The sequence below is a fragment of the Candoia aspera genome, chromosome 4, assembly GCF_035149785.1.
Source record: "Candoia aspera isolate rCanAsp1 chromosome 4, rCanAsp1.hap2, whole genome shotgun sequence".
NCBI lineage: Eukaryota > Metazoa > Chordata > Lepidosauria > Squamata > Boidae > Candoia > Candoia aspera.
In genome coordinates, this window is record NC_086156.1 from 114,647,130 (window position 1) to 114,661,208 (window position 14,079).

Genomic DNA, 14,079 nt, shown 5'->3' on the forward strand with positions numbered 1-14,079 from the left:
TGGCAGTATAGACTACTGTATATTTGGGAATGATGGCTGCTCATGTGTGGATTCTTCTACCAATGGCATAAGCATTACCGTGAATGTTTGGAGCATACATGATTAGATTGGTATATACAGTAGCACAGCTGAGAGGTGAATCATCTTTCAACGGAAGAGCAAAATTTTGCCCCATTATCCCTATCTTTTGGAAACTATTTGTGGATGAAGCTAACAGATAATACAGTGGACATTTGCTACTTTCAACGAAATAATTTCATTAATTTCATTTGTTAAAGCAGTCCTCTGTTTAAGCTCCAGAATTCTATTTCAGTTAAATTAATTCTTATACCATAGATTGGCATTTTTCCAATTGGTAAGCCTTTGAACCCCCTTTCAAGTGACTTTGACCCACTCCAAGAAATCAATTCAAATCAAGATGGTGTGACCCATTTCAGCAAAGTATAAAAGTGATTCATTTTCCATTGGTGGAATAATTTGATACAGACTTGAACTTCTGATCCTATGCAATCATTCACAGAGAACACAACAGACACAGAGTCTCTGTTAACCTTTTAGCTTTATTGGTTTTAACTGCTTTATGTGTACACTCAGATATTCATATTTGCCAAGCTGCACTACAATACTGGTTGGGTAAAGCAAGGGAAGTTAAAAGAGATGGTTACATACATGGACAGGGGAATCCAGCAAGTCCTTTGGATAGCCGTTCAACTGCTCTCATGCCAGTGACCCTCCATCACACATCACCTCAGGGGTCATTTCCCTTAAGCTGGTTAGCTGGTCATTTGTTAAGTGGGACTCATCACTCTTGCCTGTCAGCTCATCATTTCTAGTTTCAGATGAATTCAGCTTGCTCGCTTTTATGGACATAACCACTTTCTTGGGAACTTTTCTACACCACTTTCACCCTTCTGCTTCTCTCAGTATGGTGTCTCTTTGGGTCTTACAACAAATGCTAACTGAAAAAAATGAGGCAAATGATCACTTCATTGGGCCCAACCTGTAAGACAAGGATACATTTGGCTTTCTCCTTTAGTGCTACCTAAAGGGACATCACAGCTTGGTAGCTTTGAGATGCCTGATTGTCTGTGTCAGTCATCCAGCAGGAAAGACCATTCGCTCATGAAGGCTTCAATAAGCAGTATTGAGGACAGGACTGTAACCTTCTCCACAGCACTTGCCAAAGATTTGTTCAGCAGCGCAGCGGATGTTTCGGGACAGGCAGACTGCAGCCGCAGGAAAGCTGCACAGTCTTAAAAAGCCATATTTCATGCTGAGGATGCTTCAAGCTGGCCTCATTTATGGCATGTAATAAGGAATCCCACCGTGTCTGTTGAAATGTCCAACCTTGTTGGATCTGTAGAAGGGGATATGATGAAATGTTTGGCTTCTTCCATAACTTGAGACCCAGAAGTCTGGGAGCTCTGAAGCAGAGCAGGGCAAGGCAACAGGATGGCTTGACTCCTGGGCATCATGTGGAAAGTTTATGTGATGTTTTCTTGACCTGAAATATCTTCCTGAAAATTAGCTGAACACTAATGGGCTGATTGCAATGGCAAAAGCCAATGAAAGAGAAACTAGGGAGGAATGCTAGGAATAACATTGGAAAGGGCAATTTAAAAAGCAAGCAAGAGTTTTTAGTGAGATAATAATTGTCTGATGGTTCAATTCTTTTCTGAATGAGCAAATGTCAATAAAAGTAGTATAAGGGAGATTGGCAATACGAAATAGCCTTAATGGTTTAAATTCATGTTCACTTCTTACAATGGAGCAGGGCTCCTTTTTCAATGTCAAAATAAAAGAGGGGTTTAATAGAGAAGAGGGAATGTTTTTATATATTAAGAACTGACAAAAAAGCCAATAAGCCCTTTGGAGGAGGTCATCCATATTTTCAGCAGAGAATACAATTACGAATCCATGCCAAGATTGATACTGATATTTAGAATTATATGTTAGCCATGTTCTTGATCCTAGTGATCTACCCCTCCAACCAATTGCATTGGTTGGCTGCTGGGCTGGCTGGGCTGGTATATCTCTATACCAGACATGGAAGGAAGATCAAGCAGAGGAAGTGCCAGGGCAAGACAAGGCCCTGCATGGGATGGACCATCGACAGGTAGCTGAGGTGGCTGACCTTGGGAAATCCTACCAGTGGCTGGAAAGGGCTGGACTAAAAGACAGCACAAGAACAGGCCCTAAGCACCCGATCCATAGCAGCAGGGGTCTCCCACACTAGACAGGACCCAAGGTGCAGACTGTGCAGAGAGGCCTCAGAGACAGTCCAACACACAGTGGCAGGGTGTAAGAGGCAGGCAGGAACAGCATACACTGAACGGCACAACCAAGTAGCTGGTATTGTGTACGGGAACATCTGCACAGCGTATGGGCTAGACCCTCCCAAGTCCAGATGGAAGATCCCACAGAAGGTTGTGGAGAATGACAGGGCTAAGATCCTGTGGGACTTCCAGATCCAGATGGACAGGCAGGTACTGGCCAATCAACCGGACATTGTGGTAGTAGACAAGGACCAGAAGACAGCAGCGGTGATAGACATAGCAGTGCCAAGTGACAGCAACATCAGGAAGAAGGAGCATGAGAAGCTGGAGAAGTACCAGGGCCTGAAGGAGGAACTAGAGAGGGTGTGGAAAGGGAAGGCCAAAGCAGTCCCAGTGGTGGTAGGGTCATTCGGGGCTGTGACTCCCAAGCTAGGAGAGGGGGTCCAACAGATCCCAGGAACCACATCAGAGCTCTCTGTCAAGAAGAGGGCAGTGCTAGTAACAGTTAAGATCCTGTGCAGAACCCTCAAACTCCCAGGCCTCCTTTAGGGGACCCGAGGTTGAGGAAGACACATACCACCCATAGGGGTGAGAAGGGAATTTTTTTCTTGTCTTGCCATGGTACTTCTTCTGCCTGATCTTCCTCCCATGTCTGCTGATGCCTCAGGCATTCTCTCAGCAGCTCATCTTTGGGCGCCATCTTAATGATATGTGGTTGGATGTTCTAGGTTTCATCCAGCCTTTGACACTTACCAAACCCTACCGGCCCAATTTTTGGCTGGTGTACAGCCTCTAGGTTTTGGATTTGTGGTGGAAATCTCCATATATTGTACTCCAAATAGCACATCTTCACATCTGCAGCCTCCATGTCCTCCTTTGACCAGCTCACTGTACCAGCAGGGTATCTGTTTACTGGCAAGGTGTGTGTATGTCTGTAAGTGTGTATGTCTGTAAGTGTGTATGTCTGTATATGTCTGTGTATGTATGTATGTATGTATGTGTGTCTGTACACACACATACATACAGAAACAGACACACAGAGGCACATAATGTTTTATTCTCCATGATTAAAAAGAGATAAATCAAACAGACATCATGGTAGTAGACAAGGACGAGAAGACAGCAGTTGTAATCGATGTAGTGGTGCCAAGTGACAGAAACATCAGGAAGAAGGAGGATGAGAAGCTGGAGAAGTACCAGGTCCTGAAGGAGGACTTGGAAAGGATGTGGAAAATGAATGCCAAAGTAGTCCCAGTGGTTGTAGGGGCACTTGGGGCGGTGACTCCTAAGCTGGGAGAGGGGCTCCAACAGATCCCAGGAGCAACATCAGAGTTCTCTGTCCAGAAGAGGGCAGTGCTAGGAACAGCTAAGATACTGCTCAGAACCCTCAAACTCCCAGGCCTCTGGTAGAGGACCCGAGGTTGAGGAAGACACATACCACCCATAGGGGTGAGAAAGGATTTTTTTTTCCTGTTTTATAGCCTGGTCGTACACTGCCCAGAGTCATTTTTAGAGAGATGGGCAGCCATATGAATTTGATGAATAAATAAAACTAAGTAAATAAACATACAGTCCTCTTTAAATACATAGAACTGAATTTTATTATCTGACTTAATAACCAAACTCCATGCATACTGGAAATACTGGAAATCTTGCTGCAATGTTGTTAATTTGTGTCCTTATTTCACCTGTCTTCTTCTCAGGTATCTCCTGATTTCAGTCTGCCCATAAAACTAACTTTTTAATTGAATTTATTTTAATAAATTAAATTTTAATTTTATTTTTTTAAATAATCATGTGTACCTTCAAAGTATTATTAATGAGTACCTTAAGCTTTGCCAATCCTAGTTCTCTAGTAACAGATGATTTCTCCTCATTGTCTTCTTTCAGGATGCTTTTAATCTTTCTTTCCTTTTTTTTTTCCCAGTTCCCAATCTAGCCTATTTCCATGGAAATTCCTGGTAGTTCCCAATCCAACTACTAACTACCATTTTAAGATTAACCTAGGTGGGAATAGGGCTGCCATATTCCTCTCTAAAAATCTGTAACTTAGATTTCTTGTCGAACATATTTTGATCTACAGGTACTTTTCCTGTTACCAAAGCTGTAAACCTCAATATGAATTTCCTTTGATTCCCTTGTTGCCCTCTCCAGTATGTCAAAAGTCTGCTTCATTTATCCTGATTCTTGGTGCCTAGTGAAAATTTGAACAGGTCCTCTGGCAATGTGGCAAATCAAAAGCACATAGATGTACACATGTTTTGAGAAAATCCTTGAAATCTTAATGATGAACCATTTGGAGAAGAAGGCTACCTCAATGTTCAGAGGAGAGGTCTGAGTGATTTGTATGGCTCTGTTGGTAAATATACACAAATAAAATGGATCATAAAATGAACACTTTGATCCCAACATCTTACTCATACTATTTGAATATAGTAAGAAATGGTAAAACAAGAAAATCCTTTGATGCAGTTTTCCTCAACTCCAAGAAGTGCAGACTTCATCTGTCAGAATTCCCAACCACCATAGCTATTCCCGTGGATTCTGGCAGTCCACATATTTGGAACTCGCTCATGCTGAGAAACACTGCTTTAATTCTTTCTTCTTATTAGGTGCTTCTTGATATTCAGCTCAGGTCTCAAGATAATGATGTAGCATTTAGGGAAAAAGATACATCCCAGTAATCCAGCACTGGAAGCTATAATGGAGAAGATCTCCACAGCCACCAGGGCTTTTCCTCTTGAGCTCAGGTAAGTTGGAACAAACAGCACCCAAACACTGCAGAATACCAGCATGCTAAAGGTAATGAATTTGGCTTCATTAAAGCTGTCTGGTAATCTGCGAGCACAGAAGGCCACAGAGAAGCTGGCAAGGGCCAGCAGGCCCATGTAGCCCATGACACAAGTTAACAGGGCTGGAGAACCTTCATTACATTCCTTGATGATGGCTTCATTTGTGGAATGCATGTCCAACTGTGGGAATGGGGGCAAAGATGCAAGCCAGATGGTACAAAGGCCTACTTGAATGAGAGAGCAGAAAATAACAATGGAGGTTGCCATCCTTTTCCCCACCCACTTCTTCACATTGGAGCCTGGCCTGGTAGCCATGAAAGCTACCACCACAGTGAGGGTTTTGGCCAAGATGCAAGAAACAGCCATGGAGAAGATGATGCCAAACATTGGTTGTCGGAGTAGGCAGGTCACTTTGTTGGGTTGACCAAGGAACAGGAGAGGACACAGGAAGCAGAAGAGGAGGCAGATAAGGAGAGTGTAGGTGAGGTCCCGGTTGTTGGCTTTGACCAGAGGGGTATCTCTGTGCTTAAGAAATACTCCTAATATGAGAGCAGTGATCAAAGACAATGAAACAGAAATGGAGGTCAAAATAAACCCTAGAGGTTCCTTGTAAGAAAGATACATTACAAGTTTGTGGATGCAGTCATCTTTTTCTTTGGTTGGGTATTGATCTTCTGGACAGTTGAAACAATTTTCCATATCTTAAAGAAAAGTAGAAGATTTCATGTCAGTGCCAATTTCTGTGCCTCCCCTGTAGAGTTTGTATACCACCCATTCATCCAAAAATAATTTTAAAATATTCCACCAATTATATACCTGCTAAGTATAAAGCATAAAGTAGGGATAAAGAGGGACATGGTGGCACTGTGGGTTAAACTGCTGAGCTACTGAGCTTGCCAACCAGAAGGTCAGCGGTTCAAATCCGCATGACGGATTTAGCTCCCGTTGTTAGTCCCAGCTCCTGCCAACCTAGCAGTTTGAAAACATGCAAATGTGAGTAGATTAATAGGTACCGCTTCAGCGGGCAGGTAACGGTGTTCCATTTAATCATGCCGGCCACATGACCATGGAAGTGTCTATGGACAAACGCCGGCTCTTCGGCTTTGAAACGGAGATGGGCACCACCCTCTAGAGTTGGACACGACTGGACTTAATGTCAAGGGAAACCTTTACCTTTACCTAAGTATAAAGTCTTTTGCTTCTGCAAGGTTTAGGGATGAATGAATGAATGAAAATGAATGAATGAATGAATGAATGAATGAATGAATGAGTGAGTGAGTGAGTGAGTGAGTGAGTGAGTGAGTGAATCTATCTATCTATCTATCTATCTATCTATCTATCTATCTATCTATCTTTGTCCCGAGTTGCATCTACTTCAAAAATGATCTTTATGAAATATTTCCACTGTCACAAAACCACAGGAATAGCACTTCTCATGATATCTGATAAACACCTACATCAGCCTGAAAAAAATATAATAAAAGAAGAAAGATGTCACTGCTTTAAGGGACTTAGTTGTTAAAGTTAATGCAACTCCTAAGGCAGTGGCATCTTTTCAAATTTAAAAAACTGCTACATATTAATCAATCTTGGCTTTGTTTGTATTCTATCAGTCATTTCTCTTGAAACAACCGTAATATGAATTATATTATATTAAACCTATCATGGTTTTAGGTAGATCTTAATAAAAGGATCTTATATTAAGCATTTTGTGTTTTCTGCTGGTGTTTTCCTTAAATTGAGGTCTCCTGTGCTTCTAGTCCAAAGGATAATTCATGCATTAATGTTATTTATTCTTTCATTATCTATTTTAAGAATGGATGAAGAATCTTTAGAACTGGCTAGAAAAATGGTCATAAGGCAGAGATGTCAATTAGCACTTCTGATTGGCTGCTTCATGTAATAGCTTAAGTCATTGCTGTAAGACTGAGAAACAAGGGCCTGTTACTGCAGCAGATCCTGTACCTGTCTTGTTTGAAATCTCCCATTCGGGACAGGGAACACACTCATAGCAGCAAAATTTCTCTCCTTCCTTCTTTTCCTTTCGATTTCCAGGATGGCACCTTTCATTGCATGCTGAAAGGGGATGGACCTGACCATAAAAAAGAAGGGAACTGGGGTGAGAAAAATATGTCCCATACATCCCCAATATTTGAGCAAGACTTGATAAGGCCATATACAGGAATCGTAACATTTTCTGAAATAGGCTGCAGCATTTTGAAATCTGAATTCTGCACCAGTCTTTGAAACAGTGCTTCTATAGTCTGGGCTCTGAACCTAGAAGGTAATCATGGGATAATATGTAGCATTTTCATCTTAATCAAGATCCAAATGTTCTTTGGAGAAGATCCTACACAGGGCTGGTGGGTAGAGAGGGATCAGGATGTCACCAGCAGCAGGAACATGGTGAGACTGACTCGGTGACAGCCTTTTGACACGTCTCTGTTAAGCTTTGGTAGTAAACATCATATGGTACTATCATTAGGGCAAGCAGCTTCTGGAGGCACTACTGGCTCCTACTTATGTCTTGTAAGCTAGGGAGAAAAGCTGAGGAAAGAAGTGAACAAAAGTTGCCTCTTCTTCCTTTTTCCACAGCTTTTGGGAACTTTTACTAACTAGAGTAGCTGGCTGGTTCTTAAAATGATGATAACAGAAAGGAAAAAAGATTGAATAATTTGTTCTTCTACAGGCTATGGATGAAAGAAGGGCTGATCAACATCTGGAATTGGAGAGAGAGAGAGAGGGTAGGAGCAGTGAGGCAAGTGTTCTGGAAGACTTCTTGCCCAAGATGCTAAAGGCTGGCAGTGCCATGTATATTCAGTAGCCCAGATTTGATCTGAAGTGGAATAAATATAATGAACCCTCCAGAGAAAGGAGGATCCTTTAAGGATGCAGAGTTCCATACCTGATTGAAGACTCTGTGCCACATAATCAGATTCTCATGAATTGTGAATTCTTCTCCATGGGGTGCATATGGGTCTATCCATCCAATTTTCACTCTCTCAAAGGACCTGTTTGGAAAACTGACCATGTTCACAATGTCAAATCCACCTCTCATTTCCTTTTGCTCATTGAAGGACACTGTGTCACCAGCTGAATTGTTGAAGGAAACCCTTTGAAGATATGGGTGGAGCTAGTGGACAGCCAAGAGAAAAAAAAAGCATATATCACTGAGAAGAAGAAAACAAAAGGGGTTAACAATGAATTAGATTTCATTTCTTCTTGCAGTTTTGGTGAGATAAATCTACTTCACTCATTCTAGTCATTAAATTTTGCGAAGAAATATCATGACCTTGAGCCTCATAGAACTCAAATAAACCTCAGTCCAATTTCTTCTCCATCTCTTGCCTCTAATGAAGCCAGAATATTTAGAACTTACAAAAAGTTGTTTAAAAAGTAATTTTAGCTTTTTCAAGGGGTGGAGCCCAGTATGGAATGGGTCTTGGTAAAATCTTGTTCCCTACTTCATGTGCAAAGGCTAAAAACAATGTGCAATTCTTTTCATTGTCCCATAGTTCAGCCAGCAGGATCCTGATTTCCCCCCTTATCTTGATCTCCATGTCCCAATAAACACGACCACACAGAGTTAGCTTGCAATAGAAAATGAGCATATTATTCCACCTTGCAGAATATATCATTATTTTCAGGTCCCAAATAAAGGAAACTATGCAGTCACCAGTGTCTATGAAAAGACAGGCTAAATTTTTAGCTAATCTTGGAAATAGCTAAAGAAAAAACTCAGTCTGTTCATTGAAATAACATTGTTCTGTTATCTTACCATTACCTGCCAAGGTTGCAGTCCAAAAGGTGCAGCAGTTTTAATCCTCAAGATGGAACTCTGGTGGGACTTAGATGAGAACATGGCATTCAAAGCATGTGCTGCTGCATAAACACCATTATAGATAATATAGCTATATACAGTGGTTCCCATTTCAAAGAGTGGCCCAGGGAGATCCTCCAATCTCTCTTCTCCACTACACATTTCGTTTTTCTCTACTTCCATATCAGTAGTTGGGAAAATACAGTCAAATGCTCTCTCCCAAAACTCCTGAAGGAAACTCTGACTTTGAGTCCAGGAAGGTTTTATGACCTCAAGAAATTTACTGAACCCCGGAAGTTCTCTTGAGTGAAATGTAAAGGAAATGGCCCCCTGGAATAACTCAAGATCCCAACTCCTTTGAACACATGGTAGTGTGAAATCAATTCCACTTGTCATGACCCACACCTTTCTGATTGAATCTGTTTCTTTATTTCTGGGGTCTTGTACAAATAGGATGGTTTTCAGCTGTGCCATTGTCACTGATTCTCCATAGATGATAAATATATTGGCTCTGTGATCAGTTAAAGGTACATGAATGTATGATGCTATATCAATCATTTCTTCAAAGTTATCCAGACGGATTCGCTGTGGAATTCTTAATCTGTAAGCTGCACAGATTCCATTCTGGAAAAGCAAAGCTTCCAGGGCCTCCAAAAATTTTTCTCCATTGTTGTTGTCATGAGCAAAGAGCCCTATCCATGTCCATCCAAAATACTGAAGCAACTGAAGAATCCCAAAATACTGTTGAGCTTCATTTGGGACCATGGAATATAATGAAGGGACCAGAGTGTGATCAGTGTTCCCAAGGACTAATGTGCCGTATGTGAGCTAAAATGGAATGTACAATTATAATCCTCTCTTTTTTTTTTTTTTAAACAGGAGCATCTTTATCTCCCTATGTCTGATTTTGCTATATTTGATAAAGCAATTTGTCATTGCATGGAGAACTAAAGTCACTGATTCTTTGGGAAGATTTTTCTTTCCAAGTTATTTCTGCATAATGCGTTTTCTACTATATTTTTTAGTTAACAGCCTTCCCTCCTTTGGATCAACAGCAGTTTAAATGTAAGAAAAAAAATGTAATTTCCATGTATTATAACACAAAATCCTACCTGTGGAATCTTGTACAGACCCAAGATATCTGCCATGTGGAAGGAGATATCAGAACCAAGTCCTCCAATGATGGCTATCAGTTTTTTCTGCTTGGCACATTTGTAGTTGGGGAGAAAGCAAGTTGACTTGAAAAGTAAGTCCAGGGTGGTCCGATAGGTCATCCTAGCATCATAGTAGCTGTCATAGATATGGAACCCAAGGGTAACATTAGGCAAGATCTGGGGGTCCTCATTGATCTCCTTCACAGCAAAGGCCAGGGCAAGGGTGTGTTGGTAGAACTTTGTTACCATACTGCAAGTAGAAGTTCATTCTTTTCCACCCATGAGCAGAAATAAGGCATCTATCATTAACAACAGTCCCATTCTTGTTTGCAAAAAATGTTTTTTTATTTTATGTTTTTTTTTTTCCTAAACTAAATTATAACAGTCCCCTAGTTTTTAAAATGTGGTTTGTAATATGAAGGGGAGAGATTAACACCAGATAAACAGATAAAATTTTAATTTTGAACTCAATTTCACTTTTCATTGTAATTGTTTTTCTTTATTATTATTGTTCACCACCTAAAGTCATTTGGTGACTGCCATACAATTTGAATAAATAAATATATTTAACAGCTTAACATATGAAGATTTTAAAGAAAAAAAAATGAACAAAGGTTGGAGCACAGGGGCAGCAAATAAGAAAACACAACTGTAATTCTTAGGAGAAGACAAGGAAATGTGGAATAGAAAGTTCCATATGCATAGAAAAGTATAAATGAAGTCAAGGTTATAGCAGAATTTTAAAATGAATTGGAAAATCGCAGCTTAAATCAACAGGCCAGCAAAAGGAAAATAGTATTTATAATAGAGTATTGTTTTCTTTTGCAAGCTAGATACCAAAGCCTTACAGACCATGAAAAATAGAAGAGATTGTCTGATATATATATCTATATATATATATCCTAGCACTTTGCTGTTCTCTAGATACTTAGACCAATCTTCCAAATTAAAATAGAATTCTCCTTAAGAATGGACCAACATATTGGTTACTGAACAGTATGCCAAACACTGAGAAAACTATTAAATTGATCCAAGCCTAAGTAAAGTTGTCTCTCTAACACAGAGATACTTGGCTGCACCTTTCTTAGTAACCTGTTTCATATTTGCAGATGCAGAGTGGCCAAAACAAAAACACTTACGTGGCAAACTCGACTTGGTTCTGCGAAGGCACTTTCTCAAATAAATCTTCTCTGAATGCATAAATAAACTGAGAAATCATCCCACCAATGAGGACATCACCTGGCTGGTACCATTCATGAGAAACAGGAAGAAGATCACTCATGTGACACTTCAGACTAACTATTTCTCCCACTATGTTAAGGATCAGACTCAAAAGCAGAGATTGTTTCACCGGCTGATGGCAACAATTAGCTTTCTGCATCTGCACAGTCTAGTTGATTTCAACTGCCAACTTCAGTGGCACCTGATTTTGGCTGATATAATTCTTGAAAGAAATAGATTGGTCACAATTTCACCCTAAAGAAGGAGATAAATGCAAGTCCATGATGATCAGCTGAGCCTGCCAGCGTTATAAATTCAGATGGGTATTACAAGATTTAAAAAGCGGGATTTGAAAGATGAAGTCCTCTAAGCCCCACTTACTTCAGGTCCCTCCTCCACCTTTGAATATCAGAGGCACAGTAGACAAGTTTAGACTTATTTTCTAATGGGAAAATTTTGAACAATAGGTTGGCTGAAATAATGTTGATTTCACTAACTCCTGAGACATATAATTGCATCTTTGAATGCAACGTTTTGAATCCTAAACAGCTCTTTTGATCGTGTTTATGCTTTTTGCCCAGAGCTCACCAGAAGTGTCTTCTGCTCCTTTGCAGCAGATGGATAATTTATTCCCATGAGGAGAGAAACCCACATAACTTAGAGTCAGTTATATTGTATGTTGGCAGAAAGCAACAAAACAGAAATCCAGTTCTATCAAGAGAATGGGCATCATCAAATATTGCAATGTTAAGACAGAACAGACGCGGTGGCGCTGCGGGTTAAACCGCTGAGCTGTCGATCAGAAGGTCGGCAGTTCGAAACCGCGTGGCGGGGTGAGCTCCCGCTGTTAATCCCAGCTCCTGCTCACCTAGCAGTTCGAAAACATGCAAATGTGAGTAGATCAATAGGTACCGCTTCGGCGGGAAGGTAACGGCGTTCCGTGTCGTCATGCTGGCCACATGACCCGGAAGTGTCCTATGGACAATGCCAGCTCCAAGGCTTAGAAACGGAGATGAGCACCGCCCCATAGAGTCGGACACGACTGGACTTTACGTTGAGGGAAACCTTTACCTTTAAGACAGAACAATATATTGACTTTTCCTAGGTTCTAGAAAAGGATGCAGGATACATAACTCACCCAATGAATATATTTATGTGTTGCATTTCTACTAAAGGAGATCCATGTAATGACTTCTTCACATTTGCTTTCCTTTAAATTACATCCTTCCTATATATTGTTAATTAATGGGGTTGGGAAGGATGCCGTTTTTCTTGTCTTTCCTTCCAATGCTTCTTTCTGAAAGTGCATTAAAATGGGTTCCCAGCATGATAACTGAATCTGTGCCCTCCCCTAACAGTTAATGTTTTCAAAATGTTCATGTTTTCTCCCCAGAACTCATGACAAGAGTCTTCTGCTCCTTGGGGCAGAGGGATAATTTATTTCCATGGGGAGAGAAATACGAGTAACTTAGAATCAGTTTGATTCTACATTGGCAGAAAACAACACAAATGGAAATCTGGTTCTACCAAGAGAATGGCCATCTCTTTCACCACTGCAAAATGGTGAAATGTTAAGACAGAAAAATATATTTATGTTTCCTAAGTTCTACAAAAGGACCTAGGATATATAACTGACCCAATGCAATATTTATTGTCTGGATTTCTACTAGATGAGATCCATGAAATTGCTTCTTCACATTTGCTTTCCTTTAATCCAGCCATCTGGATTTTATTATATTTGGTAGCTTTGTGAAATTGTTTTATAGTGTATTTTATATTGGAATTATATTATATATTTATCGTTTTATATTGTAAACCGCCCAGAGTCCCTCCAGTTGGAGGAGATGGGCAGTGACAAATTTGATACATAAATAAAATAAATAAAATACATCATTCTTAAATATTCCTAATTAGTGGCATTGGGATGGATGCCCATTTTTTATGTTCTTTCTTTTCAATATATCCTTCTGAAACATTAAAAACATTAAAATAGGGTTTCTAACATGAAAAGTGAATTTGTGCTCTCCCCCATCAGTTAAAACTAAAGTTTTCATAGAGTAACACTCAAAAGTTTGAGTTCAACTACTCTGCCTAATATTCATTCATTCATTCATTCATTCATTCTAAATGGGACCCCCTTCTAGGTTACCTTTCATCATCCTTCTAGTCCTGATGACAATAGAAGTGAAGAGAACACCTGGTCAAGATTACAGGTTCCTGCTTCAAAATAATGGGAATAATACTCTTAATATTTCAGCTGTGCAATACTTAAGAAACTATTCATGAAAGGACAGGTGCATGGGAGATACAGAAATGGAAATGCAGCACCCACCTACAACTCTATAAAGCACTCATGTACTTTCCTAGAATGGTTCTGCGCCCCTTTGCAGCTACCATCTGATCCCAAGAAAAGATGCAGCTGTTTTAAAGAGTTGCAGACCAAGCTTCATATGTTTTCCCATCAGCTACAAAGAAGCTTTTAGGAATAGGGTTCCAAGCATTGCACAGTCCTAATCCTTACCAAGTTCTGATACTGTGGTCAAACCACACTCTTTTTCTGTTCTTAATATTTTTGTGAATTATTTATTGTGTTCTTTTTACTATCTTGAAACTGTCCTAAATTATATACAACCAACAGAAAATACAGAAAATGCAGCTACCCAAGATCTATAGAATTAGATGGGACATAAATTATGGGAATGAATTAACCAATCACATCTCATGCAGTGGAATAAAAGCATCACCATAATCTCTGTGTTCAATGAAAAAGGTCCCTCATAACAATATTTGTAGAGGGCATCAGGAATGGCCTTGCA

General features: G+C 40.1%; 1 protein-coding gene across 1 annotated transcript; it reads right to left on the reverse strand.

Annotated features, from left to right (window-relative positions):
• Positions 1 to 4,867: 4,867 nt before the first annotated feature.
• LOC134497225 (vomeronasal type-2 receptor 26-like) lies at positions 4,868 to 10,291 on the reverse strand. Its single transcript, XM_063302897.1, has 5 exons — positions 10,001 to 10,291; positions 9,294 to 9,716; positions 7,974 to 8,201; positions 7,034 to 7,160; positions 4,868 to 5,769 (listed from the first exon to the last, which is right to left on the reverse strand). Exons 1-5 carry the CDS (start codon positions 10,289 to 10,291, stop codon positions 4,868 to 4,870), a joined length of 1,971 nt encoding a protein of 656 aa, XP_063158967.1.
• Positions 10,292 to 14,079: the final 3,788 nt, after the last annotated feature.